General features: G+C 48.7%; 9 protein-coding genes across 9 annotated transcripts; 5 read left to right on the top strand and 4 right to left on the bottom strand.

Moving 5' to 3' along the window:
* Positions 1-75: 75 nt before the first annotated feature.
* CDC53 (ubiquitin ligase (cullin) of SCF) lies at positions 76-2,391 on the top strand (the record flags this gene model as incomplete). The annotated part of the gene is made up of 1 exon (XM_064895411.1): positions 76-2,391. One exon carries the CDS (start codon positions 76-78, stop codon positions 2,389-2,391), a length of 2,316 nt encoding a protein of 771 aa, XP_064758098.1.
* Positions 2,392-3,932: 1,541 nt separating this feature from the next.
* On the top strand, positions 3,933-5,344 carry VCX1 (Vacuolar calcium ion transporter; the record flags this gene model as incomplete). The annotated part of the gene is made up of 2 exons (XM_064895410.1): positions 3,933-4,403; positions 4,451-5,344. 2 exons carry the CDS (start codon positions 3,933-3,935, stop codon positions 5,342-5,344), a joined length of 1,365 nt encoding a protein of 454 aa, XP_064758097.1.
* A 1,771-nt stretch (positions 5,345-7,115) lies between these two features.
* Positions 7,116-8,409, bottom strand: RER2 (cis-prenyltransferase; the record flags this gene model as incomplete). The annotated part of the gene is made up of 2 exons (XM_064895409.1): positions 7,116-8,141; positions 8,188-8,409. The coding sequence occupies 2 exons, from the start codon at positions 8,407-8,409 to the stop codon at positions 7,116-7,118; spliced, it is 1,248 nt and encodes a 415-aa protein (XP_064758096.1).
* Positions 8,410-8,878: 469 nt separating this feature from the next.
* Positions 8,879-11,302, bottom strand: YME1 (i-AAA protease yme1; the record flags this gene model as incomplete). Its single annotated transcript, XM_064895408.1, has 2 exons — positions 8,879-11,224; positions 11,273-11,302. 2 exons carry the CDS (start codon positions 11,300-11,302, stop codon positions 8,879-8,881), a joined length of 2,376 nt encoding a protein of 791 aa, XP_064758095.1.
* Positions 11,303-12,012: 710 nt separating this feature from the next.
* On the bottom strand, positions 12,013-13,276 carry LTR64_001026 (uncharacterized protein; the record flags this gene model as incomplete). The annotated part of the gene is made up of 3 exons (XM_064895407.1): positions 12,013-12,748; positions 12,798-13,201; positions 13,262-13,276. The coding sequence occupies 3 exons, from the start codon at positions 13,274-13,276 to the stop codon at positions 12,013-12,015; spliced, it is 1,155 nt and encodes a 384-aa protein (XP_064758094.1).
* A 957-nt stretch (positions 13,277-14,233) lies between these two features.
* QCR6 (Cytochrome b-c1 complex subunit 6, mitochondrial) lies at positions 14,234-14,826 on the top strand (the record flags this gene model as incomplete). Its single annotated transcript, XM_064895406.1, has 3 exons — positions 14,234-14,519; positions 14,589-14,711; positions 14,762-14,826. 3 exons carry the CDS (start codon positions 14,234-14,236, stop codon positions 14,824-14,826), a joined length of 474 nt encoding a protein of 157 aa, XP_064758093.1.
* A 719-nt stretch (positions 14,827-15,545) lies between these two features.
* On the bottom strand, positions 15,546-16,761 carry LTR64_001024 (uncharacterized protein; the record flags this gene model as incomplete). The annotated part of the gene is made up of 2 exons (XM_064895405.1): positions 15,546-15,578; positions 15,604-16,761. 2 exons carry the CDS (start codon positions 16,759-16,761, stop codon positions 15,546-15,548), a joined length of 1,191 nt encoding a protein of 396 aa, XP_064758092.1.
* Positions 16,762-17,812: 1,051 nt separating this feature from the next.
* On the top strand, positions 17,813-20,398 carry LTR64_001023 (uncharacterized protein; the record flags this gene model as incomplete). Its single annotated transcript, XM_064895404.1, has 2 exons — positions 17,813-20,167; positions 20,216-20,398. 2 exons carry the CDS (start codon positions 17,813-17,815, stop codon positions 20,396-20,398), a joined length of 2,538 nt encoding a protein of 845 aa, XP_064758091.1.
* Positions 20,399-25,809: 5,411 nt separating this feature from the next.
* Positions 25,810-27,776, top strand: ARB1 (ABC transporter ATP-binding protein arb1; the record flags this gene model as incomplete). The annotated part of the gene is made up of 2 exons (XM_064895403.1): positions 25,810-27,596; positions 27,650-27,776. 2 exons carry the CDS (start codon positions 25,810-25,812, stop codon positions 27,774-27,776), a joined length of 1,914 nt encoding a protein of 637 aa, XP_064758090.1.
* Positions 27,777-27,979: the final 203 nt, after the last annotated feature.

Below are 27,979 nucleotides of genomic sequence, written 5' to 3'. Positions count from 1 at the left end.
AATCGCTTGCTGAAACTATAGAGGCTTACATCATCCTCCCACCCTAGAGGTATCGGTCGGTCCTTCACAGTAGACATGGCGCCCGTCGCAGCCTCAAATCCTGCCAATCGTGGCCGTGATAACCTCGAGTCGACATGGGCTTACTTAGAGGAGAACGTGGAGAAGGTCATGACGAAGCTGAGAGAAGGAGTCGACATGAAGACCTACATGGGTGTCTACACTAGAGTCCACAACTTTTGCACCTCCCAGAAACCTACGACCACATCGCCGGCAGGTGCTGCTCATAGCGCCTCGCGTGGTGCTCATTTACTGGGTCAAGAGATTTACGACAAACTAGGTGAATATCTGTCCAAGCACTTGGCAGAGGTCAACGCCCGTGCGGATACTCATACTGACGAAGCGCTTTTGTCCTTTTACATTCGAGAATGGAAGAGATATACCGATGCCGCAAAATACAACAATCACTTGTTTAAATACCTGAACCGTCACTGGGTAAAACGAGAGATGGACGAGGGCAAGAAGAACATCTACGACATTTATACCCTGCATCTGGTCAAATGGAAAGACGACTTCTTCCAGAAGGTACAGGAGCGAGTCATGCAGGCTGTGCTGAAACTGGTTGAAAAGCAGAGGAACGGAGAAACAATTGAACAGCTACAGGTCAAGGCCATCGTTGACTCTTTTGTATCTTTAGGCCTCGACGAAAACGATCCTACCAAGTCTACTCTCGATGTCTACCGAAGATACTTCGAAGCTCCTTTCCTCACAGCTACCAAAGATTACTACCAGAGAGAATCGAAACTCTTTGTTGCTGAGAACAGCGTGGTTGAGTACATGAAGAAGGCAGAGGCTAGATTGGACGAAGAGAAGGAGCGTGTCGGCCTCTATCTACACCCCGATATTATGAAGAAGTTGATGGATGCATGCAATGAGGCCCTTATTACGGACCACTCTCTGCTGCTCCGCGACGAGTTCCAAGTTCTACTTGACAACGAGCGTGTCGATGACTTAACACGTATGTACAAATTGCTCTCCAGAATAAAGGATGGTCTGGACCCGCTCCGAAACCGCTTCGAAGCTCATGTACGAAAAGCTGGTCTGGCTTCTGTCGACAAGGTGGCCAGCAGTGGAGACAACTTTGAACCAAAAGTATACATCGACGCACTTCTCGATATCCACTCTAAGTACCAACAGCTCGTTACCGTCGCTTTTACTGGCGAGTCTGAATTTGTCCGGTCTCTTGATAATGCCTGCAAAGAATTTGTGAATCGCAATGAGGTTTGCAAATCAAACTCCTCACGCTCACCCGAGTTACTCGCCAAGTACACCGACCAATTGCTTAAGAAAGGCGCAAAGGCTGCTGACGAGTCCGAGCTGGAAGACCTGCTACTGCAGATAATGGTTGTATTCAAGTACATTGAGGACAAAGATGTCTTCCAAAAGTTTTACTCACGAATGCTGGCAAAACGTTTGGTCAACGTCAGCTCAGTCTCTGACGATGCCGAAACCAGCATGATCAGCAAATTGAAGGAGGCTTGTGGTTTCGAATACACCAACAAGCTTCAACGTATGTTCCAGGACATTCAGGTATCGAAGGATCTTAATTCAGCTTACAAGGATTGGTATGACAAAGTCATGGAGGATAGCTCAAAGAAGCGCACCATTGACTCGACATATCAAATCTTGGGTACCAGCTTCTGGCCTTTAAATCCTCCCAACTCACCTTTCTCGCCACCAACCGAAGTCAATGAAGCTATTGATGCTTTCAAGCGCTTCTACGACGGTAAACACACTGGCCGAAAACTGACATGGTTGTGGCAATTATGCAAGGGAGAGGTTCGTGCCAATTATGTCAAGCAAGGGAAGGTACCATATACTTTCATGGTATCCACTTATCAAATGGCGGTATTATTGCTCTTCAATGAGCAGGAAACGTTGGACTACGCTGATATCAAGGAATATACCCAACTTTCTGACGACATCCTTGATACAGCGGTTATGGGTGTTTTCCAGAAGGCTAGAGTGGTCACTGCCACACCAGAAGGTGGTAAGCCAGAGGCTGGCACCAAGTACACCCTGAACCGAGGCTTCAAGAACAAGAAGTTGAAGGTCAACTTGAATGTGCCTATCAAATCTGAACAAAAGACAGAATCCGATGAAACCCACAAGACCGTTGAGGAGGATCGTAAGCTTCTTCTGCAAGCTGTCATTGTACGTATCATGAAAGGCAGAAAGAAGTTGCGCCACGTGCAACTTGTCGAAGAGGTCATTACCCAAGTCAAGAACAGATTTCCACCCAAGGTGTCCGACATCAAGAAGAACATTGACATCCTCATGGAGAAGGACTACATTGAGCGACTGGACAATGACGAGTTGGCATATATTGCATAGAAGACGAGACACACGAACACGAGGATTGACGTTGCATGATGTTCGGAATCACATTTCGAGTCTTTATAACGCCGGCATGATTTTCGCGGCTGGCTTGAGTCTGGCGTTCTCAGAGATAGCCTTGCATAGATGATGGCGAAATTGCTAGGCAGACCTGTTTTCAAGGGTGGTGTTCAGCCAATTCGCCATGAACAATTCGTTTCTGGTCTTGAGATACCAAAATGTAAATCACGGTAGACCGTTGCTCCCTCCCTCTATACGCGTTATATCCCCGTAGCTGAAATATATACTCAGAAGTCGTCGTCGTAAGGCTTGGATTTTGGTGTTGTAGTAAAAGGAAACAGAATCGCGCAGCTGCCTTAACTTTGTGTAGACCAAACGGTCCTGCAAATTCGTTCATACCTAATCGAAGAAGGACTTATGTACTGTAAGTCGTCGAGGAAGGGGAGGTGGATCTGACGAAGACATCATGATAAAAATGCTTGGATGTGACAAGCCTCTTGTGCTGGCAACCAGTCCACGCGGTACTCCTTCGCTTGTCTTTGTACCTCCGCCACGTGGTAAGACGACCGGGCAGTAAGGAATGGTCTTTAATCTTACTCACTAAGGAGATGATATCTCCGTTCACAAGACTGTTCTGCTACCAGCATGTCATCACAGTGTGTGCCTCTTACATGGTCCCAGCGACGTACCTGTCATTTAGCAGTGAAGTGTAGTGCGATCTGGAACGAAGGCCATGCCTGGAGGTTACTACACCCAGCGAGGCACACAAGTCACCTACACATCTGCCATGGCCATCGTTCGTGCGAGGAAGGTCAGATCCTGAAACCTGGATTGATCGCACCAATACCGGTTCTTTGTTGGAGCACGGAGTGAGACGAAAACTGGGACAGGCTAAGATCTCGGGTGTCTGCATTGACGCTCTTGGCACGAGTGGAAGAGGTGGCTGAGTTCGTGTTGAACTTCGGCGAGCGAGACTGGGCCAAGGGATATAGTGCATAACCATGGTGACCTCGATTGGCTGCAGCCACGAAAACGTGTCTCCAAGTGCTGATGGGTATTACTGACGCTCACTAATTGGTAGACGTCCATGATGCCACTCCTTCCAAAATGCTAGAGGCTTATGCACTGCCTCGACCATCCTTCAGTATCATTTGCTGACTTTGCAAAGAACCACTTGCACCGTCCACGCGAGTTGTGCTTATTTCCTTCGCGCAAATCGAGAAGCTTGACTATAGTTCCCCTCAATTTCGAAGCCATCGATAGTTGTCTGGCCGGAAGTGCTTGATTCTCTGTGCCAAGTGTCTCCGTCATTGGGCTTGGCTACATTGGCGTGAAAGCTCACTGACCACTTCATTTCACAAGTCAAGCATTCTCCAGACAGCGGTTACTGGTCAAATACCAGGAATCGAAGCTACAAATGCGTTGGCGTAAGTACAACCTTCTTTTGACTCCCTTCTCTTCGCTCGGCTGTGCCGCTGAACTTTCAGTACTCCTTGTTCACCGAGCTTGACTGTGCAATCCCATTGTCAGTCGTACTAATGTCGGGAACAGCGCAGGGACTGAAGGGTGCTATGCGAAAGGCTTCAATGTCGCGACCTACTGCCCATAACGACGTCGAGAATGGTCCGAATGGCACGGCGAACCCTAACGAACGATCTGCTCTATTGAACCATGTCGATCAACATGTACAAAGAATTACAAGGACGAGCTCAGGCACACCATATGACAAGCATCCTAATCCAGCTGTGAGATATCCAGCCTTGGTGACGTCCACGATCTGGAAGGTGCTGAAGACGAACTATGTCAACGTGTTGCTGGTATTTGTACCAATTGGCATAATCGCAGGCGCATGCGACTGGGATCCAGTTTTACAGTTCGTCCTCAACTTCATCGCGATCATCCCTTTGGCCTCGTTGTTGGCATTTGCTACAGAAGAGCTGGCAATCCCTCTTGGTCAGACCATTGGAGGTCTTCTCAACGCAACTTTCGGGAATGCAGTCGAATTAATTGTGAGTATATTCTTCTCCATTCATGGTGATAGACTAACAAGCAACAGGTCAGCATTATCGCCCTTCGCAATGGCGAGATTCGCATTGTTCAATCGAGTATGCTCGGCTCCATCCTCTCGAACATCCTTCTCGTCCTTGGTTGCTGCTTCTTCGCTGGTGGTCTGAGATATCGTGAACAAAGCTTCAACTCGACCGTAGCAAGTACAATGTCTTCCTTGATGGCTGTCGCAACTGCATCATTGATCATTCCTGCTACACTCTATTCAGTTATGGACGATGGGGACCATGAAGAAGGAAAGATTAGTATTCTTTCACACGGCACCTCGATTATCCTCCTGGTGATATACGTTGCATATCTTTTCTTTCAGCTCAAGACTCACGCAGACCTTTTCGAAGAGCCGGAAGGCGAACAGGAGGACCAAGGAGGACCCGAAGTCCTCGGCCCCTGGGCTGCAGGTGCAGCCTTGGTCTTGGTCACTATCCTCGTCTCCGTTTGCGCTGACTACCTTGTCGACAGTATTGATGCCATTGTCGAGAAAGCCCATATTTCCAAGACTTTTATTGGTCTCATCCTGATTCCTATTGTCGGAAATGCTGCAGAACACGTTACGGCTGTTATTGTCGCCTACAAGAACAAGATGGACTTGGCTATTGGTGTCGCCATTGGTTCAAGCTTGCAGATCGCTATCTTTGTCACGCCTTTCTTGGTCATCCTTGGCTGGATGATGGGACAGCCCATGACTCTACATTTCGAAACTTTCGAGACCGTTTCCTTTTTCCTGGCCAGCTTGGTGGTTATTCTCCTGATCCAGGATGGCAAGTCCAACTACTTGGAAGGATTACTATGCTTGGGAATGTACTTCATCATTGCCCTTGCATTCTATGTACTTCCAGACAACGCTAAAACTAGCGATCTTGGATCGTTGTTCGGCGGTCATTAACAGAGCTGGAAAAGTTACGGAGTGGAGACTGATATGGAGTTTGTGCTAAAATGATTTGTACAAAAGAGCTAAAGATATACCTGTGTCGTATGAGACCTGTTGCCAGCGATCCTGTTTCCCTTTGTTTTCTTCTCTTCTCTGCTTATAGGGTTGAATGGCGCTGAAGGACAAGCAGGCGAAGTTTGATCATTGAGGATGTATTTACAACTAAACAATCGAGTTCTGATCTCTGTCAGCCACGCTATTTTCCCGATTCCGAGGCACCCATTTCTCATCTGTCGCCATTACGGTCGAGTCGGAGTTCAAGACGTATTAACGATACTACTTTGAGCCATAGCATGAATCAGGAGATCTGTCTGGCAGGCATGAATGAGAGTGTTTGCGCCAAGAACCGAAGGTGTCTGCTCAGTCGTGTTTGTGATGATGCTTCAATTTATACCTTTTTACTAGCGCCTCACATTGAGTCTGACGATTACGAACCTTTGCAAACGAACGGTCTGCCAACAGGACTACTACCGATCCTCAATCTTTCATACCCTTTGGAAGCAACTCCTATAATCGAATTTACCCTCAAGAACTGCCTCCTGACCCATAACTCCAACAACGACAACCAATAACGATGCATCCCTTAACCCTACCACTCTCCCTCTTCCTCCTCGCAACTCCCATTCTCTCCACCCCAACCTACGACCTCGACGACGCCTGGTGCATCTGGCAAGAAAACGGCATCTCCAACTCCTACGCCATCGTCATCCCAAAAGACGGCAGCGCATCAGAAGACGGCATAGATCCGAAATGTAAATGTGGGGGACTCTTCAAACAGAAATTGAGAGCGAAGGGGGCAGCGATTACGGAGTGGTAAGACTCTATTCTTAGTCTTCCTTCCTAGTACTAAGAGAAGGAATCTTTTCTCTCTCTCAAGATTTTAAGCTAATCACTGTGATGGGGTTTAAGGCAATGCCACTACGGCCCTGCAAACACCGCATGTATCACATTCAACCTGCCTCTGCTCTTTGGTCACTTGTCGAAATACATCTATCCAATTTACAAAGAAGTTACTGGTTTGGGTCTCGACTGTGAGAATGTTGGTGTGGAGGGACATCCTGGGGATGGGAATGTTGTTTGTCCGTATTTGTTTCCTGGTGGGAAGAATGCGGGTTGTTGATCACACGGAAAGAGGAGAGCAGAGGAAGTGGGGTTTTGTGTGTGCAGAGACGGCGGTGGAGGAGTGGTGAGGGAGAGGGCTGTGATGACGGCTTCGGGGGGGGCTTAAGATGCGAGGACTTGTGGCGTTGGGTGATCATGACTTGGTACGCATCTCTCTGCTTGGGTTCCCAGATATTGGGGCTTTGGGAATGATTTGAAAGGCGAATCCTCTGACCTTTATGGTATACTGTCGAAGAAGCAGCCATGCACGAATGTCTCCTCCTCATTGAGATGCAATGATATAAGTTCATTATTCGTGTTAACCGACTGGTCTTGCTTAGATGTCCCGATCCAAGCAGCCACCTCGTGTTTCAAGTCCTCATGGCACAAAATGCTTACTTTAGTTGCCTCTACCATTTGTGGTAGATTTGTGGAATAGATACGCGACAGGACGACGTAAATGAATCAGTAACGAGAGGGGTAAAGGATAGATCTCTTCCATGCTCTATATGCACGCTCGACGCTCAACAAAGAAAAAACTTCTGACCAGCGCCTACAGATGCCTTCTAACAACGCTATACGCTATACAATCTCAAAATTTAAGAAGACGACTCGAATCCAGGTTTTAGACCAGTCTTCCCTCTATAAGCCTCCGCCTTTGCTCCTCCTTCCGTCCTCTCCACTGCCACTCCCACAGCACCGGCAAGAACTGCCAAAGGTCAAATTCTGGCCATAATACATCTAAGAACACGACACGAGTTTCCTCGTGGCACTGCCAGAGCATGAAATCCGACAAACGTTCGACGCCCGACGTGCGAATCATGAGATCAAGCGGTGGGTCATCAGCAGTGAATAGATGGGATGTTATGGTCCCAGAGGTGATCGATTCAGGACTAGGATATGATGAAAGCTCTTTCTGCGAGTGTTCGGGAGATGTGGTATTGGAAGGTCTGAGTTGAGGCTTCGACTGCGGGGAACCTGCATAGGACGTAGGTGGTGAGGAGGCCGATGAAGGCGAGAGGAGTTCGTAATGTAAGTTCGTTGTTGCTGAGGAGGATTCAGAGGATGTATCTGCTTCGTGGTCGTGGTCTTTTGCATCTAGCGACTGAGATCGTGATAGGCGTGTCTGGAAGTCTGACAATGAAGCCGAGCTTAAGGAGGGCGAGCTCAGTGTTTTTGGTTCAAGGTCCTGCAAACGCTCTTCTGCTTGAAAGCTATCTCTGTGTTGCGTTTTGAGCGTCTGGGTAATTCTTTCTTCTGTGAATGGACTCAATCTCTTCTGCTCGGTCCGTGGACGCTTCACTGGTTTACTGTACTCTTGAACCGTCCGCCTGATAGCGGTTGTTATCTCGTCCCGACTCGTATACGGAAAACAGACATTTAGCACAGTCTCGGTGTTATGTTTAGTCATATCGCAAGCACGATCCATAGCTTCCAGTACATCCGGCTTCAGGAGCTCTCTTTGGCCTAGAATTCGGATTCTGGCACCATATCGGTCCAGCAGCTCACCGTGTTGCGAAAGCTGAGTGAGCTTAATCTTTGCCATATCCATCAGGGCGTCGACTTCGTATCGGCTGCGCTTGAAGTTCTCTATGCTGAAGGCGTAGATGGTAACCGTGTGGACGCCTGATTTGTAGCAGACCTCTAAGATCTATCTTGTTGTTAGCGAGTACATGGCCAAGGACAAACTTGCGCACCCTAGCCAGAGCCTCAAAGCCTAGGTTGTGACCCTCGACTGTTTCTATCCTACGACTTCGTGCATATCTTCTATTTCCGTCCATCACGAATGCCACATGTCTGGGGACTTCGCCCTGCTTGATGGCTCCTATTAAGAGCTCACGAAGTTGATTGAGAGCCCACTCGGCGGGCGGCGAGGAGAGGACCCATTTGCGAATAGTCGACAGCTGTTTGCTAGCCATCGTGAGCTTTCTCTAAAAGTCGTAGGAATAGTATATGGTGAGACTGTGTTAAGCGGGAGGAATTGTATAGCTTGGCTCTATAGGTTGCTTCAGGTAACGAGTGAAGGATAAGGCGTTTGAGCGCTTGATCAATTTAGTGCGATCATGTTCGGGAATACTGCTGGCAACGACGACCGCGCTCGTGTTCGCGATATATTGCACACCTGTCCAGTCCCAAGAAACTTTTTGGGCAAGCGACGCAAGCAATTCGTGGCTTGAGATGCAGCGCAACGTCACCCTTGACCCTTCCCCAATGAGATCGGCATCAGCTGAGCGATCCCAGCCGCATTGCCCGGGTGCCTGACATTTGCCGTGGACACGTCAGGTTTCACGGGGCTTTAGGAAAACTACACGGAGAAAAGTAGTTCACCTTAATGGCTCAGGACGCTTTCAATTTACCACAAAAGAACTAACTAGACATCTATCACTGTCATCTACTGGCGTTTCTCGTCGGCGCCTCAGGCTCATTTCCTCTCGGGCCTGCTCCTGGAGGTAACAAAACATCAGGTAGTTTTATACCAAGTCCTCCTGGTTGACTCGTCTCCTTCCTCTTCTTCTCCTGGGGAGCATTCCCCCTCGGCGGGTCATTGTTATTGTTATTATCATCGTCCTTCCTTAACTCAACTTCAATCTTTTCCAGCTTTTCACCCCTTAGCACTTTCTCAATTTGCGCCTTATCGAGAGTTTCCCATTCCAACAACGCGTCTTTCAGAGCTTCAAGCTCTTTCCTCTTATCTTGAAGAAGCTTGTCCGCTCTTTGTCTTGCACCCTCTACGAGCTCGCGCACCTCTCTTTCGATCTGCTGCTTTGTATCACTTGAGAGCTTGTCATAATCCTGGCTGTAGTCAATATTACCCAATGTTTTCGAGTAACCACATCTCGTGATGAGATGGTGGGCTATCTGTGTCGCCGACGACAAATCGGAAGTGATTCCACTCGTGACCTTTTCTGCTCCAAAAATAAGTTCTTCAGCTGCACGACCACCCATGGCCACATCGATGTGAGCGATATATTGGTCGTAGCCTCTGCTGACTTCATCCATAGGAGGCAACATGTGTGTGACACCAAGTGCTTGACCACGAGGAATAATAGTCATCTTGTAAAGCTGATCTGTGTTGGCTGTGAAAAGATTGACAAGACAATGTCCAGCTTCGTGGTAGGCTGTCATGATCTTGTCCTTCTCACGTACCATTCTCGACTTGACCTCGGCACCCATCAATATCTTGTCCTTGGCCCATTCAAAGTCCATAGGTCCAACCTTCTTGTACTTCATTCGAGATGCATGCACTGCAGCCTGGTTGACCAAGTTTGCAAGATCGGCGCCAGACATACCGCTGGTTGCTCGTGCTAGATTCGTGACTTCAACATCACCAGTAATGGGGACGTTCTTCATGTGATGCTTTAGGATTTCCATACGGCCTCGTACATCTGGTAGTGGGACAACTACACGTCTGTCGAATCTTCCAGGTCGAGTCAGTGCTTTGTCAAGAGCTTCCGGATAGTTGGTCGCCGCAATAAGAATGACACCAGTACTTGGGCTGAAACCATCCAATTCGGTCAAAAGCTGGTTGAGGGTCTGCTTCGCATATGCTGGATCTCTTGCATTTCGCTTGCCACCTACAGCATCCAACTCATCGATGAAGATGATGCTAGGTGCCTTGTTTCGAGCTTGTGCAAAGAGATCACGTACACGTTTAGCACCAACACCAACGTAGAGTTCGTCGAATTCCGAACCAGACATGTAGAAGACGGGGCAACCTGCCTCACCAGCGACTGCACGAGCAAGCATAGTTTTACCAGTACCTGGTGGACCGGTCAAGAGAACACCTTTAGGCAGCTTGCCACCGAGCTGATTGAAACGTTCTGGATTGATCAGAAATTCGACAAGTTCTTGCAGTTCTTCCTTGGCCTCGTCACAGCCGTGAACATCGGTGAATCGAACAGTCTGGTGCTGCGGCTGAACCTCGTTGCTCTGACCTGCACGTGTCCGGAAATTGCCAGTCATTTCAACGACCATGGTCAGGATCACAAGCATGAAATAACCAGCAAGGCCAACCCAAAGGAGAGTCTTCACCCATTTCAGTATAGTGGAACCCCAAGACTCTTCTACCACGACATACAGAGGTGCCTCTTTTGCACCCGTGCCAGCAGTGTTGCCGGGACGGACCATCTGGCCACCTTTGACTTGACCAGCTATTGCTTGCCCCACAGCCTGCAACTTGTCTGAGCTTAAGCCACTGCTTTGTTGACCCAGCGCGAAGTTGCTGGCCGGTGTACTGCCGGTCAGTTGTAACGCCTTGAGGTAGGAGGAATCGCAGGCAGCATTACTAGCATATCTTCCTGTCTCGTAGCGTTCAATAACCAGTTTTGGCATATTTGCTCGGAGGAGGGCAGTGTAGAATGTTCCTTGTGCGGTAGCGCTCGTAGGGTTGTTATTAGCAGTGCGTTCGGCATGAGCAAGCTGGTTCTGGTTCCATGATGCAGGAGTACTCGAGAAAGCACGTATCTGGGATGCTAGAGGTTGGGACATTCGCCTCTGGTGTCCGAGTAGTAGAGATGGCAAGGTCGTGCATGCACTGAAGGAACATGACGAGCTCGGCCTGGACAGAGGTGCCGATGCGTTCCTCGATACATCGGTCGGTTGAGAGGAGAGACTTCGCAGTCCTACAAATGTCGAGGGCAATCTTGTAGTCGAATAGTGCCGCGTCGCCAGTGGTCGCAGGCTGTTCATTGGGGTCAAGGCGAGGCAGTCCGGAAGATGTGGACGGTGATTGACCTGGATTCTGTGAGCTGCTGACCTAACTGAAGACCTGTTGCTACTCACGATCTGCGACAACGACCTCGGAGTCGTCATTTCGCCTGGTTTACTGCTTGTTGAAACCGAGCGAGAGAGCCTTTGCTTGCGGATGTTCTTCAGAGATGGGAGACTGTGTTGAACTGATTGCCACACATCAGGCGCAAGGGCTGCAGATGCGCTCTAGAAGATAGTAGTTAGGTATTTGCCTTCATCGAAGATCTGGTATTTCTTACAGGTAAAGCATTGATTGCAGGTAACAACACCATCGTTAGAGTGTAGGCGGCACCAGGCCGCGAAATGAATAAAGAAAGACCAGGCAATGACAGAATGAACGAATCGCTTGCTACCTAGTGAAAACCTAAAACGACATCGCCACTGCGCAAGGAGGCGCAAACAGCTCTTCTGAACGACACGATTACAGCGCTTGAACGAAGATAGTGATGAATGTGATATAATCGATATTAGCGAACGCGAGGACGATATTGAGTTCCAGAAGTATCGGAGACCATTTCTCACACTTGCTGGTGGCCACTCGGGTTGAATCGACATTTCGCCTTCCGATCGCCCCACTCAATATGCCTTTACCGCGATCTTGCTGCCTTTGCAGATTCAACATTAAGCTGCCACGAGTATCTCCTACGTAAGGTAAATTTACCGGCAACCTCCCATCGCGGCAAGCACGAGGTCTGTAGGAGTAGTAGTACAACAGATATAAAGCTATTACATTGAGAAAGTAGAACTATATCGTTGCTATGAAACACGCAGCATTATGTCATGTCCTCCCGAAATCTCGGGGAACCTAATGGCGTAACGATAAACGTGTTGGTATCCGAAGGACTATCTGTCCTGAAGGGAGATGAGGGGGACAGCACTGGTGACCTTGTGCTTGCGGTCTGTGAAGGAGAGTGTGGAGGACTTCTAGGCGGTGTCCGGGGCGTCAACTCTGTTTGTGAGCCTGTATATGCTGGATGATGTTCGTTCATGAAAATGCTTCCTGGCATTTCAACAGGTACTGAAGCCGGAGCCTCATATGCCGGTGGTGATCTGACAAACGGTGATTGGAAAGGCATGCTCTTGTACGTTGCTGGCGTTTGAATACCTGAGTCAGGACTTGCAAGCTCTTGAGGCGACAAAGCTGCCACTTCACTGATCTGCTGATTCGCGTCTAATGTGGGCTCGATTGAAGGGAATGTTGCACCAGCTCCGTCCTTTTCTACACCTTCTGATTTATTGGCACTCTTCGTCTTCATGCGGCGGATAAACAACACAATCAGAGGAGGAGTAGCAAGAGCGACCAAAACGCCTATCACAATGCCAGCAATGGCACCTTTAGGAAACTGTTCACCCGCAGGCTTGGTCAAAGTATATCTCCTGCTGAAGAGAGTGTCCGTAATCAGCGTTGTCTGGCCGTCCGATGTTGTCGAAGCGGGGAGATACGTTTGACTTGGCTTCGAATAACACGGCGTTTCCGCGCCGATAGCGGTTGAGTATATCGAATATCCGCTGCTCGTGGTTAGTTGAAATCTTCACCTCCGGTATTGCTTTAACTTACTTTGGACAACATGCTCCAGCGGTTGTAGTGTAATCCGAAGGACATTTGGTCAACCCTGCAAATTCGCTGGGGTCGTAGGGACAGCAATTGCCTCGATTCAAGGCACACCCAACTTGCGGAAATTGGAGAACCGCACCAGATGTTTCTGTCACTTGTGCGAACACAGGAACAGTACACGAGCCGGTGAGCAGTGCATTTCCTCCGAAGCTAGCTGTGCCAATCCTTGTGTTTGTATACGCTGTGGGTATGGACGCTAGATCACCTCCCAATGTCGATCCACTTGCACCTGTTGACGCCGTAGAAGCAGGTCTGGCACTTGTACCGCCAGTTGTCAGACTGAAAGGGGAGCATCCCACGAAGTTAGGGGCTGATGAGTTAACGGCTGCACATTCTTGGACATTAAACTGTATGGCGGCTGAATCGTGTTAGTGACCATTTTCTCGTCTCAGAGTTCAGTGACGTACTTTGCTGGTCCTCATTGTTGCAATTGGTAGCTAGACAACAAGACAAGGCGCTAACATAATTCGAGCTTGTACACAAGCACTTCACATCGATCTGCGCGCAGTCGGTGGCATACTGTGTCGAATTGGCTAGGCACACTCGCTGGGTGGTGGTCAGCTAACCGATACAATCTGGCGATGGTAACTTATCTTACCGCACATTCTGGAACGTTAGCTACGTTCACACCAGCGGCTGCGCTGGCCGCTGCCAGGGCTGCAGAATTCCCTGCTTGTGCATTGGTGAGGGTAATCTGTAAGCTGGCTAATGCGATTGTCCAAGACAGCCACTGCATTGTATCTTCTGTTAGGACCTTCGTAGATTCAGACTGCACTTATGAGATGGCAATACCGAAGCTGTATAGCTACACGGCAATCGAGGACTGTGTTGTCAACATAGAAACGTTCTAAACATGTTGTAATGCAAGTGCAGCCGCAACCGTATCAAGGTCAGAAAAACAACGAATTCAGCACATGATCTGTGCAGTCACGGCGACCGTGCTCGACAGCTGTATCAACCAACTCGCCAACTGACATCGTGAGAGGAATGCTGGTCGCTGAACACAGACATTCCTCATTTGCACAAAGAACGTCGATAGTGAGGACCCACAGTTATAGTTTCCCATAGGTCCAAGCATACTTATGAGAATGTGCATACTTCCTGGCAAGCGACAAGCTGCGCAGAGGGCATCGACTCAGTAAAGAAGATGTGGTCGATGGTGCGTGGTGAACATAGAGACAGGATTGAGGAAGTGGAGGACGTGTTGCCAAGTCCAGACTCAGGGGAGCTTCGACCAATCAGCACGCTAGCTTAGTTGCTCGTTTTTCGGAAGCTGCAACTCGCAATTGCCAGCCACGATAAACACCTCACCCATTCACATCCACGTTCGCTACCATCAGCCTAGCTTCGACCGTTCGTCTACGACGCAGCTAGTCAAGATGGGTGTTACCGAGTGGTTTTCGGAGATCCTAGAGTCATTGCCATGGCCGCAAGACGTACACGCCGAAGCTCCTGCTGAAGACGAGGAGGAGAGCAAGGACGAAAGTCAGGCTGAGGGTGAGGGTGAGAGCGAAGAGAAGTCAGAGGAAAAAGAAGAAGGTGGCGACGAACAGGCAGAAGGTGGCGACGATGAGAAGGAAGCAGATGGAGGTGACGATGAAGAGGAAGAAGAGGAGGAGGAAGAGGAAGAAGAGCCAGAAGACCCCAAGCCAAAGCTAGAAGCAGGTGCGTGTTCTTGAATATGCAGAGCGTCTCTGGGGTGCTTGTCCTGAGCTTGACTAATGCGTGTTACAGAATGTGCTCGATCAGCCCAATGTATCGGTTACAAGCATCACTACGAGGAGTGTGTCGAGCGAGTCACTGCTCAGCATGAAGATGAAAACTACAAGGGTCCCAAAGAGGATTGTGTTGAAGAATGTGAGTTGACTGTCACCCTATGTGAATTTGGCCTGCTGACAGTCTTCTAGTCTTCCACCTCACGCATTGCGCCACAGCATGTGCCGCGCCCAAGCTATTTAAAATCCTCAAGTGAGCCACGATCGCGATCGCACACCACAAAGACAACATTTTCCCTCCCACCGAGTGTTGCGGTGATCAAAACGAGTCAGGCAGCTGGCAACATGGAGCCCGAAAGTCTTCAGCCTGTGCCGTGATATGAATGGCTCCAATGTACAGAAGCAGATGCGTACGAAAAATAGAATTTTGAAGTTGCGTTGAACCTCGCGCTTGTTGCGGCATCTTTTTGTTGCAATCATCTGGACGCTCCCGTATGAAGAGTTATATCATGCATAACAGTGATGTCAAGCTTGCAGTTTCCAATATGACTGTAGCGCTTTGACCAGCGCTACTACAACGTAATGATATCCAACTTCCCAGCTATCCCTGAGTGAGGTAATGCGCATGAGGGTGGTGGTGGGACGTGTTCGACAGCCGCATGACTTCGTGGTCAAGCTTCCCGCGCTCTTCAAATACCAATACTGTGGTCTTTGGCCTCACCCCATCACTGTATCTCGGTCTCCGACGGACTATCACAGTATCTCGTCACATCTGCCTCTGCCTCTGTATCCACTTCACTACTGCTTTGCTTTTCCGCCTCCCACCTCTTCAATCTAACCATTCCTTGTCTGCCAAATAGCCCTAAAAACAGTGGTAACGGCATCGCCACCAATCCTACGACAGCTTGAAAAATCAAAGCCCTTTTCATATTGCCAGCTGGTCTGCCATTGTCGCCAGCTTTCAGCGCATCCATTATCACAATGAAACACCCTCCAAGAAGTTGTCCGCCTGACCAACACAGAGAACTACCTACAGCCGGACTCAATGGGTGCAGGATCTCAACCAAAAATTCCAAGACAACTGGTACCAGACCGAACGAAGCGGATCCCAACAGAGCGCAGACGACGTAAACATAGGGTATACTCCTTGTCGGCGGAGCAAAGATAAAGATCAGGTAGCTAAGCGCAATCAGCGGTACCGAGATCTTCACGAACCAAATGTAGAATTTGTATTTATCGTTCAGGGGTGAGGTGATTGCTGCTGTGACCAGGCCGACGACGATGAGAACGGCACCTGCTATGCCGGCGTCGTCCTCGCTGAAACCATATGGCTCCAGGATCTGGTTCAAGAGACTAGAAAACGCGTTGAAGAAGCCCACGTACACAGCAAATGGTATGAAGATAAGGTAGAATTCTAGTGAAGTCAACAGTACCCTCAGATCTTCTTTGATCGAATTCGTCGACGTCTGATCCAGGGTAGCGATCGGGCCAGAGTTAGGTGCTGGAGGGCTCGGTGGTTTCCGTGGGATGAAGAAGGATGGAATGGTCGCAACTGTGGCTATTATACTGACCCAGAGGATAGAGTAAGGAATGTCAGATGGATCAGAAACCCAAAAAGGCGATATGAGCTGACCAAGAGCTGCACCAAAGGGGTTTGCTAGAGACGCTACAGCTGTTGCTGTTGTGCGTCCAGCAGGGCTGAACCACAAGTCTGAGTATGTAGTCGGAGCAGCCAGGACGAACGGTTGAGCAAAACCAATGAGTAGCTGGCCAAACATAACAACACTGAATGTATTGGACCTGGCACCTCCATACTTTATCCAATTTCCTATCAACAGCAGGAGGGAAGATATCACGATAGACATCTTTGGGCCATGTTTGGCCAATGCCCAAAAGGTGAATGGGGTAGCGATGACGAACGCGAATAGAAAGGCTGTGGACAACCAATTGATGACACTTTCTGTGGTATCGAAATATGTTGCTGCTGTTGTTGATACTGGTGCTAAAGCGATCCAGTCCCAACTGACCACGATATTGAGCAGTATGAGCTGGAAGAGGCCAAAGAATCGTCGTCTGTAGACTTTGAACTGTATCTGAGAGTTTGTTGATAGCGTCCGTGTAATGGTCCTTCTCAGATTCGTGGTAGAGGCCGCATCGTCACGGTTGTCTGCCGGAGCACGACCTGTGTCCATCGTCGGATCAACATGGATTACAGCACTTTTACTCATATTGTACACATAGCTTATGTATCTGTATTTATCGGGTTCGTCGTTTGTATAAGAGACGGTGGTCTTGGTTTCTCCTGAACTCTTTGACGAGCTCGCACGTCCGTGTTGATGTGTTTACCACCTTCGCTCATACGTATCGCATCTTCAAGGTGTAATGTGTTCAACCATCGACGCGGGCAGCGTCAATGTCCAGGAAGCGTGACTCCGCGACGTTTAGAGCACCTGGAGCCTACCAAGAATTGGCGTCATTTGGCTCTCCGAGTCGAGTCGATCCTAAGCCTTAGGAATTGACTATCGTTTCCTTGATGTCATGTTTCACCGTAATCTAATAGACGATATCTTTGCTCGACGCAAAATCGTGATTGTCTGATCATACCCATTGCTGGACAGGCGGGAATAGTACCTGCTGAGCGTATATGGTCACGTCAGCTCCTGAATACAGTAAGCACAAGTCTCGAGGTCAGGCTTGAGCTTACTTTATGCAACTCGTTCATTTTCGTGATTGGTCTAGGATGGAATGTGCCAGTGTCGACCTAGACTTGATGGAGGTTAGAGACCTGATCAAGCTTCGGAATCTGGCGCTAGCATTGATACTGGCGCCGAATCGGTTCCTGCGGCGGGACCAGGAGAACGTGCTCCCGCCTGGACACGTCTTGTCTAGGGGGCCATGCTCACGGCAGTCAGTCCTCAAGCCAACATTCAAGCACTGGTTGATTGTAGAGTCTAGGATGACTTCCTTGTCGCTTCCCGATATTTGGCTTACCACTACTTGAGTCGCATTGTGCTCAGCTGACCACCATCCGGCACATCAATTGCTTCAATCACCACATTTACGGACCTCCGAAGAAGACCACTGCATAATCAGAGTGCCGACATCACCGCTGCAGGTACTGACCGACGTTTGCAAGACTCGTAGTTGAATGCCATGATCATGCTCGAGCCAAGAAGATAGAGATTCGAATGTCACCAGTGTGCAGCAGACCTAAGACGATCGAGCAGGAAAGTAGCATCGAACATGCAGGCATTTAATTTCGACATTCGGAATTCGACCACTCCCAGTGTCGATGACACCCGAAGTCGCTATGTCCCGAGTTCCATCTACAGCGGGCCAGGGCCGGCAGAGGAATCACCTCTCCCTGCTCATCCACAGCATCCGTTCTACGTCAATGGAAATGGAAATGGAAATGGAAATGGAAATGGAAATGGAAATGGAAATGGAAATGGAAATGGAAATGGAAATGGAACTCCCCACATAATGCTCAGTCAGATGAGCGCATACATGCCATACGAACAGAGGTTCGACCAGAGACCGGCGCAGCAGCTGCGTGCTTCCACCATGCTCAACGTCAACGATCCTGTTTCGATGCACCTACTGATGGAAACCGCGATTCATGACAGTAAAGAATTTGAGATACTTTCCTTCGAAGAGTTGGAGCAATTGAAAACAGAACGGCTGTTCCTGAGAAAAAAGGTCGAGGGTGCGAAGCGACAATATGCACTGGAGAAAAAAATGCACGAGGCAGGACTGCTCATGAACAAACTCACTCCTCCTACTTCGAACGATCGGGCAAAACGACAATCGAGCATATTCAGCAGAAAACCTAGTAGTACTGCCACACCTAATGAGGATTTGAGTGCCAGCAGCGAGAAGCTGGAACACCTCGCGCAAGAGGTCACTATCATACAGACAAGGTTACAGGAGGTGGATGCGCGGATCATGCAACATACTGCTGGTATACTGCAATTCACTCATCGAGGTTTGAAGAAGAATATACGTAAGAACGAATTACCGAGAAGTCCAGAAAGTATGGCCAGCCAGTCGCGCAGGATGTCTAGGTCGGACGGCACAAGCGATTTCGATGAAAATAGCCTTTACCAGGTCCCAGACTATGTACATGAGTATGCAGCTACCTCAAGAGCGAGTCGTAGATTGACTCGTGACATCCAGCCTATCGAAGATGTCGCTCTGCGGCTGCATACCATCAATACCCAGGTACACGGTATGTTACAGCAGGTCGCCCTTACTGAGTACTTCGAGCCTCCCCCAGAAGCGAATGACGGAAGGCTGCAGGGAAAGCTAGGAGCTCAGATCCAAGCGCACTTGACCTATCTCGCGCAGGGTCTTGAAGCTCTAAGTACTGCTCAGCAGTCAGTAGTACATGACTCGCACGAGGACTCGGTTGACCAGCTCAATGAGCTTACAAGCAGACTTGAGGGCATGCTAGAAAGCACAAACTCGGTAAGCAGGAGTCCGATTATAGAACAGGATCCTCGACAGGGCGATGATTTACAATCACAATTAGCATATTCTGCCACGGTGCTTGACCGCCTAGACCAGCGAGTAGGCACTTTGCTAGAGCAGAAGGACATTCTCACAAGACAGATACAGCAGCAAAGAGAGCTAAACTCCAAATCAGATGCGCAACGTGATGCTCATATCCGAGATCTGACTGAAGAATTGGAAGAGGCAAAGAATCTGCAGGCTATGAGTGAAAAAGAGATGCAGCAGACACAAGCACAAGTAAATCTATTGATGGAGCAACTTGACCAGGCCAAACACCGCGAAGAGCTATCAGAAAAACAGATGTCCATGCAGGACAATCAAGCGCTTGAAAGTGAAAGGAATGCTAGGAAAGAAAGCGAAGCTAAATTGATACAAGAACTCGAATTGCAGCACCACACCCTGTCTGAGTTACAAGCGGACCATGCTAAAATGCAGAATGATTTTGAGCTCAAACTCCAGCACCATACTCGACAGCTAAACGATGCGACCACTACAAAGGATCAAGCCGAGCTAGAATTGAAACAGAAAAACGAAGAACTCGAGGCGTTACAGAAGGAGCTGCAGTCAATGGAAACTCAAGTTGTGCAGTCTCAAACAGAGCTTACCATGGCTCGTGCAGAATTGGACAGCGCTTATGGTAGTCGAGCCCAACGTGCGGCTGATGTTTCGATGAACCCTGACATTAAGAAACAAATTGATGAGCTTGTAGCCAGAAATACCGAGCTTACACAAGAACTCGACCTCCTCTCTCAAGCTCACGAAACCAAAGGTGTTGGTAGTGCCGAATTGCAAAACAAGGTCAACTCTTTGCAGAAGGAGCTCAAGGATACAATTGAGGATTATGAAGTCATGACAAAAGCCAACATTGACGCTGAAAAAGAACGGGACCGGCTAGAAGCAACGGTTGACGAATTACGTGCGCATTGCGATTCACTCAAAGCCCAATTGAACGAAGATCAAGTCAAATGGATTGGAGTAAAGAATTCAGGCAATCTGCCACCCGAGACGACTAGTACGATGGTGCTGAAGAGCGAATTCAAGAAGATGATGCGTGATAGTCGTGCTGAGAGCTTGAAGGTGATAAAGGTAAGCATACAATGAATTCCTGTGCTCGACTCATACTAACTTCCAAAGGCCGAGCAAGAAGAACGAAGACGCTTAGAAGGCGTTATTCGTGGTCTCAAGAAGGAATCTTCAATGAGCACGCCTTCCAAAACCCCAGCAAAAGCTCCAAGCACCACTATTGTCTCGCCTACACCTTCGAGAGCACCTCCATCAGCAATGAGTACGGCTCCAGCTACTCCTGCAAAAGATTGAGTTGGCCGGCCCTTCAACGAACCCACATCGTACTTTCGATAGCTTCAAAGAACTGTATTTTTTCGATGCTACACATCACGACTACGAACGACACGCAGTTCAACAATTCGATTACACACTAATACCACGAGACAAACATTAACACATTTTAGCATATTGGCAGCCGCAGGAGCATTTTCCTGGCGGATGGCGTTGCAAGAAAAATTTTGGTGCTGGGCAACTTTCAGGAAAGCATATGTCAGAGTATGGATTGGCGTTTTTATGATTTTGATGTTGGAATACATAAAAATCGGGAAATATCTGCAACTGGCAGCTGGCGGTGGGGACCTTGTGAATTTGGAAAAGTAGTGACAGGTGCAATATCGGTGGCTTATACTGTACTGCCTGTGGTGTTAGTGAAGATAATAATGCTGTATCACGTTATACTTCTTCAACAGAAACCCTTTGGTCAAAAGTTGTGTTAGTTGCAGCTGTTACATGGCATTCAAGGACTGCTGGAATTCATATTGATGGTCGCACCACGGATGAGACCTGCCTCAATTCGATGACAATACACTGGATAAATTAGTCTTCACTGAAACGATAGGAGACCTCCAAACAAGAGCAGGAGAAAAATAATCTGAGCTCATCAATCATCATTTTTATTTCGTCAGAACAAGCTACGGAACCGGTAGTCTACCAATGTGAGACATGCTGTGCACTGTACACCGCATCGCTACCTATGTATAGAAGTGAAAGGGAAAGGAAAGACATAAGTCGGTGTCGTGTATCGGTCATTAAAAATCATCGCTTCGTGGCGAACCCATAAATCCGTCCTTGTCGTTGCGTAACATCACTTTTCTTTTTTGGCACAGGATCCTTACTGGGCGGTCTGGCTAGTTTCTGCAGCCCCCGAGCCATTTGCCCCAAGTCGCTGTTGGACTCACGGTCTTAGTGGTGGTGGTAGTGCTGATGCTGATTGAGGTGCATGGTGCTGTGATTATGTTTGTTGTGCCTGGGGCCGTGGAGACTGAGACAATGGTAGAGGTGGTTAGAGAGGTTACTGTGGTCGGGATGGGGACTTCGATAGTGCTGACGACTGTGGTCGGGACGGGCACTTCCACAGTGCTAATGATCGTGGTTACGGTTGCTGGACCTGGGATTTGCACTGTGGTCGTGCTGACCTCAACGATCGTGGTAGCAACGGTGCTGATCTCGGTGCTTACACTGGTTTCGACGACTGTGGTTGGGATAACACTGGTCTCTGTCTGTGTCACTGTCTCTGCGAAATTAGTTGTGGAAGTAGGGCCAGGGACTAGGATTTCTATTGTTGCAGTGGTTGCAATAGTGCTGATTACTGTGCTTGTGCTGATGTCTATGACTGTAGTAGTATAAACGTCACCCGTAATAGTGACTGTTGCTGGTGGGGCACAAGACAAAGTCGTCGTCTCGCGGATAGTAGTTGCTACAGTGGTTGTCTCACCACCTGCAGTAACAGTGAATGTAGACGTAGGAGCAGGCGGGCACTCGGTTGGACCTCCAGTGATCGTGACAGTACATGGTATAGGCTGGCCATTGACATCGGTACATTGAGATGGTGGAGGTGTCGGGCAAGCAGTGGCACCAGCAGGCGTGGTCACCGTGGTTGTGCATGGCCCAGGCTGACCGCTGTTATCAGTGCATTGGTATGGAGGAAGAGTTGGACACTGAGTCGGACCAACAGGGGATGTAATGGTAATTGTGCTTGTGGCTGGAGGTAGAGTGCACGGGACAGGGCTACCGTTCTCATCTCGACAGCCTGCTGGAGTAGTTGGGCACTCTGAAGGCTGATCTGGTGTAGTGACGGTAATCGTGGATGTGCCACAAGAAGTGGGCTGACTGTTATTGTCAGTGCAAAGTGGGGATACTGTGACCGTGGTCGTGGATGGTGGTGTGATAGGACATTCTGACGGTGACGTGATAGTGATGGTAGCACCACCACAGGGAGTTGGAACTCCTTGACTATTAGTGCACACTGGAGCTGTAGTGATGGTGATTGTAGCTATCGCCGAATTTGGACATTGTGATGGAGTCGTAACAGTGACTGTAGAGCCTTGTCCGCAAGGGGTAGGAATACCGTTACTGTCAGTGCATGGAGGAGGAGTAATGGTTATGGTAGAAGGCAGTGAGTTTGGACATTCAGATGGTGATGTGACGGTAACTGTGGATCCGCTGCCACATGGGGTCGGAGCGCCATTGCTATCAGTACATGTGGGCGGTGACGTGACAGTAACGGTTGACGTGGCTAAAGTAGGGCAGGTAGTAGTACCAATTGGGCCGACCTGAGTGCAGGTACCTGTCACAATGCTGAAGCTGGTTACGGTACCTGCTGTAGGGCAAGTACCGATGCCACCAACAGAGGTTGACCCTGTGCCGACCCAAGCACTCCAGGTCGTAGTGTCATCTCGGGGAAACAGAGCAACAGGATTTGCTTTGGCAAGCAAGCTGTAGCTGGTCAGCATATTACATTGAAGCAAGAGTGGTAACGTTATACCTCAGTGCTGAGCTCATAAGCAGAATGCGATATAGACTGGTGGTGCACATGATGCTTCTGAACTGAGTGAAAGAGTCGGTAATGGTAAAACGAATGACTTGATCGTTCAAGATTGCTCTCATAATCCTACCTCAGCAAGGAGGACCACTGTCCGTTATATACCTTGGGATTGTCTTGCAAAGCTTAGGATCATCTCGAGATTGGCACACAAACAAGTTCAATCGTGCTCACCATTCCTGAACCTGTACTGCAAAGCGATATGCAGTGTTCCAGGATCATCGCGAATCTGAGCATCGTTGCTTGCTTAGCAAGGAAGTAGCATGAGACTTTTGCAGCATGTCTTGTAACCCAACCAATCTTTTCGTGGAGGCTGGATGGAGCGCGTTCGCTGGACCAAATTCGCCGATGTAGCTGCGATACTATGCAGGAACGACCTTGATGAGATCTATATCGAGCGTAGCGAAACTCAAGTTCCAGGAACAGTCCACAGAAGAAAGTAGCGATGCATGACAGCATATGCAAGTACTAGCTCAACCATGCAAGACAACGTATAGTTATGGGTACCGTGCTGAACATGGATTCTTTCGTTGGCCCAACCTCCGATATTCGTGGTATGGTAAGGACTGTGTTGACAGCAAATGTTTCTTCCCGACATCAGCGGTGAGGACGGCCACGCATGGCTGCAAAAGATCAGCATGGTACAAAGCAGATACTTTGAGTTTTTAGTGTGTTGGACCACTCGACTAAAGAGATCCTGTGGCCCACCCCTGGAAGTACACAAATCTTTCAGTCGTACTGGAAAGCATAAGGTGGTTGATATGCTTTGCCCATGCTTCACGTTGAGCAATTAGTTCTTGTCTCCATCAATCGTTTCTCATGAACCATAGCCAGGTAACAATAGGAATATTGTTCTCCTGTAACCGGTGGCGGAGAAGTACACAGCTCATTGACTGGCGGCACCGTGTTGACAGAACTTCCGCTTAGATGCGTCTCCCAACGTGGAAAATTCTGGTAGTGGGTGGAATGACCGTTTAGTGGAGACAGGTAGCTGGCCGAGACCTGTGTAACGTACGCCTTAACGACTCAGTGTGTTGGAGGTCAATGACAGCGTGCATGTCGGGAAGATGTCCATCAGGAACTAGGTACTGCTCTCAATTCTTGTTATACTGTAGTCAGAGTCAAACAGACGGCTTGATCGGGGAAATGTGTCCTGCGTGCAGAAGAGCAATCCATGAACCATGCGTGTACCAGCTGGGCCATTAACCAGCGACCAGGAAGGATGTGAACAAGGAAGAACAGCTCTTGGCAACGTGGTGGACTAAGTAACACATGACGGTGTGACTTCATGAGATGTCGCAACTATTTGCGTGATAAGTTTCGAATAAGAGGATCCGGTCTTGGCTCCTTGACGTTGACCTTGGGGAATGATCTCTGATGGGTAGTAAGACCGCTAGATTCTACATCGTGTGACAATGTTCGGGGCGAAAACTGTGGAATCGAGTCTGGTCCTGATTCAGCCTCCAATCTCTCGCACCCGAGTCGTGTCTCTTGCTAATCTAGAGGTCATACATAATGCTAAGTCGAACTGTGAAAGTTATCAACACCTAGGCAATTTCCCAAGATGTAGCCTGCGGCCTTTAGTGGTTGCAAAATCCTATACATCTATATAGTGATGCATCCTAATCGTGCTTAGACACCCACGTGAAAACTCGTACGATAGGTCGGGTTTCGTCTGGAGCTTGGTGTTCACAATTTTCACAAAAGTGACGTTGTGTTTTGTTGTAGAGCCATGAAATCCAGAGATATGCACAAAGAAAGATTTTCTCAATATTGTCAGAGGCCAAGAGAAGCCAGAGTCCGGGGTAGAGTTGAGTGGTGACCAATTTGTATCACGACCGTGCGAGTACCAACATTAGAGAAGTTCCTAGGGCGAGTCAACGAATACCCCAACAACATCAGCATCACGTCCGTCCAAGCCAGATATTCTGTTGGTCAGTTTTAGTTTCTGCTGCGCATTGCCAATCAGTTCAAACGATCAGACGGAGGCGACGCTGCACGACAGAAGGGTCAGTGTACCATGCCATACTGTGTCTAGAGGTGAACGATTTCCTGTAGTCTTGCACGCGTAGAACGGACTGCTGGATTTCAGAATCGTGCTTCAGCAAGTACACCATGCCACGATGATCGTCCGACAGATGGAAACGACAGTTTCTCGAATCTCTCATACCGTGACACTTCATTCTTACTCGTATGCTGAACGATTATGTAGTTCTAGGCAGAAAGACTTCGGCACAGATAGCTGGCACGCGTACTCAACTGTCAGCAGCAGCGGACACATAGAGCTCCGCTGTTCGAGGAGTATCGAGGTTCTTGAGGCCGTTTGTCTTAGGGCTGAATATCATACCGAGCATGACTGCGAAGACCAGCACGAGAATAGCCAGAAGCACACCTGACGACAAGTTAGAAAGGATGAGCATATCTTCCGAGCTCGTTACGAACACTCACGTGACACATTGAGCGCGTATCCCGATGAAGAGCCGTCCGAAGCTAGGCTTATAGCGCGTCACGATGTTCGTCGTGGGGCTGTTTGTGTTAAGCACCAATGACGTTGTCCCCGGCATGAAGAACGAAAGTTCTGAATTTTGCAGTTGTCCAGCAAAGAGAGTCACATCCCTTTGCCCCAACATTCTGTTAATATTCCAAACACAAAGCGGTACTCGTGGTCCGCTCTGTTTTCGCCGACACAAATATCATTCGAGGCTTTGCAGAATCTGCATTGCAGAATACTGACTTGTTTTTTCCGTTAAAAGCGCAAACTGCCCCTCTCTGGCTGGGCACCAATTTTACGGAGTCCCACGACCATAGATTGTTTCCCTTGTTCTCGACTAGATCCTTCATTATGCCTGTCTCATCATCGAAGGCCGCTCGGTTGGCTAAGAAGGCTGAGAAGGCCGCAGAGAAGGGAGAGAAGCCCAAGACCGCCGCATCCAAGTTGTCATCGAAAGCCACTTCGAAGTCTGCATCACAAGTCAACAGCGAGGCTTCCTCGGTAAACGGTGACGATGACCCACCAATGGTCGACGCAGACGAGGAGGCCGGAGACGGTGAGAAGATGGACAAGGTCCGACAGTTGGGCGAACAAATGGACAAATTCGGTCTTTCCGATCGGGTTACCACTGGTGTTTTGGCTTCCATGGAGGCGAGCAAAGATGTCAAGATCACTTCCACATCGCTTGTGTTCCATGGCAAGGTTTTAATTACAGACTCTACACTCGAAATCAATTATGGCCGCAGATATGGACTCTTGGGAGAAAACGGTTGTGGAAAGTCAACATTGCTCAAGGCGATTGATAAGCGCGAATACCCCTTCCCCGACCACGTCGATATTTACCTATTGAACGAAGGTGCGCCTCCCACAGATCAGGGTGCTTTAGAATGGGTTGTTAAGGAGGCGCAGAAAGAAGTGGATCGATTAGATACACTCGCCGAGCAAATTCTGGAACAAGACGGCCCGGAATCGCCCCAGCTCATGGACGTCTACGAAAGATCAGAAGCCATGGACCCAAGCACTTTCGAAGTCAGGGCATCCCTGATTCTGACTGGTCTAGGTTTCAATAAGAAGACAATCAATAAGAAGACCAAGGACATGTCAGGTGGCTGGAGGATGAGAGTCGCTTTAGCCAAAGCACTGTTCGTGAAGCCATCGCTGCTCCTACTCGATGACCCTACCGCACATTTGGATCTCGAGGCATGTGTGTGGCTCGAAGAGTATTTGAAGAAGTGGGACAAAACACTGATATTGGTTTCGCACTCTATGGATTTCTTGAATGGTGTCTGCACAAACATGATCGATATGAGACAAAAGTCTTTGATGTACTACGGTGGTAACTACGACTCGTACATCAAGACACGATCTGAGCAGGAAACGAATCAACAGAAGGCATACGTCAAACAGCAGGACGAAATTGCGCATATCAAGAAGTTCATCGCTTCCGCAGGTACATATGCCAATCTAGTCAAGCAAGCCAAATCTCGACAAAAGATTCTCGACAAGATGGAAGCAGACGGCTTCATTCAACCTGTTCACCAGGATCGAGTATTCACCTTCAGATTTGCAGATGTTGAGAAGTTGCCTCCGCCCGTGATGGCATTCGACGACGTGACCTTTAGCTACTCCGGCAGGCCAGATGATACACTGTACGAGCATCTAGACTTCGGCGTCGACATGGACAGCCGAACAGCACTGGTTGGCCCCAATGGTGTTGGTAAATCCACTTTACTCAGACTTATGACTGGCAAGGTCTCACCAAACTCTGGCAACATCAACCGACACACACATTTGAAGCTTGGCATGTATTCACAGCACTCTGCTGAACAGCTCGATCTGACGAAATCCTCTCTTGATTTCGTTCGTGACAAGTATCCAAATAAGTCCCAGGACTACCAATACTGGCGACAACAGCTCGGCAGATATGGCCTTTCTGGTGATTCACAAACAGCGCTGATGGGCACCCTTTCCGAAGGTCAGCGGAGTCGTGTTGTCTTTGCTCTTCTAGCTATCGAGAGTCCGAACATGTTACTGCTCGACGAACCGACCAACGGTCTGGATATTCCAACTATTGACTCTCTGGCAGATGCCATCAATGCATTTGAGGGTGGTGTCGTCGTTGTCTCTCACGATTTCAGGTACGTACTTCTCTATTGATCTTATTAATATATATGCTAACTGGTGCATGTAGATTACTCGACAAAATTGCCAAGGAGATCATGGTGTGTGAGAACAAGACCATCACTAGATGGGAAGGCTCAATCGGTGAATACAAGAACTACTTGAGAAAGAAGATGGTACAAGCAGGAGCTGTTTAAGGATGAGCCATCAGTCATCTTCTTTCAAAAAAGTAAATTCATATTCCCAGATTTGCGGGATAATTTGCACGCTCGGCGTTGGGTATTGTCTTCGATAGAGGTGGGCTGGATGCATTGACGAAGCATCATGTCAGACGAATTCTAAAAATGAGGCGGTGTCAGCATCCTTAAAGCTGTTGTCGGAAGAGTAGAGGCGCTATCTA

This window comes from Lithohypha guttulata (genome assembly GCF_036872675.1).
Source record: "Lithohypha guttulata strain CCFEE 5908 chromosome Unknown scaffold_1, whole genome shotgun sequence".
Lineage (NCBI taxonomy): Eukaryota > Fungi > Ascomycota > Eurotiomycetes > Chaetothyriales > Trichomeriaceae > Lithohypha > Lithohypha guttulata.
This window is presented reverse-complemented; position numbering and strand designations above follow the sequence as displayed.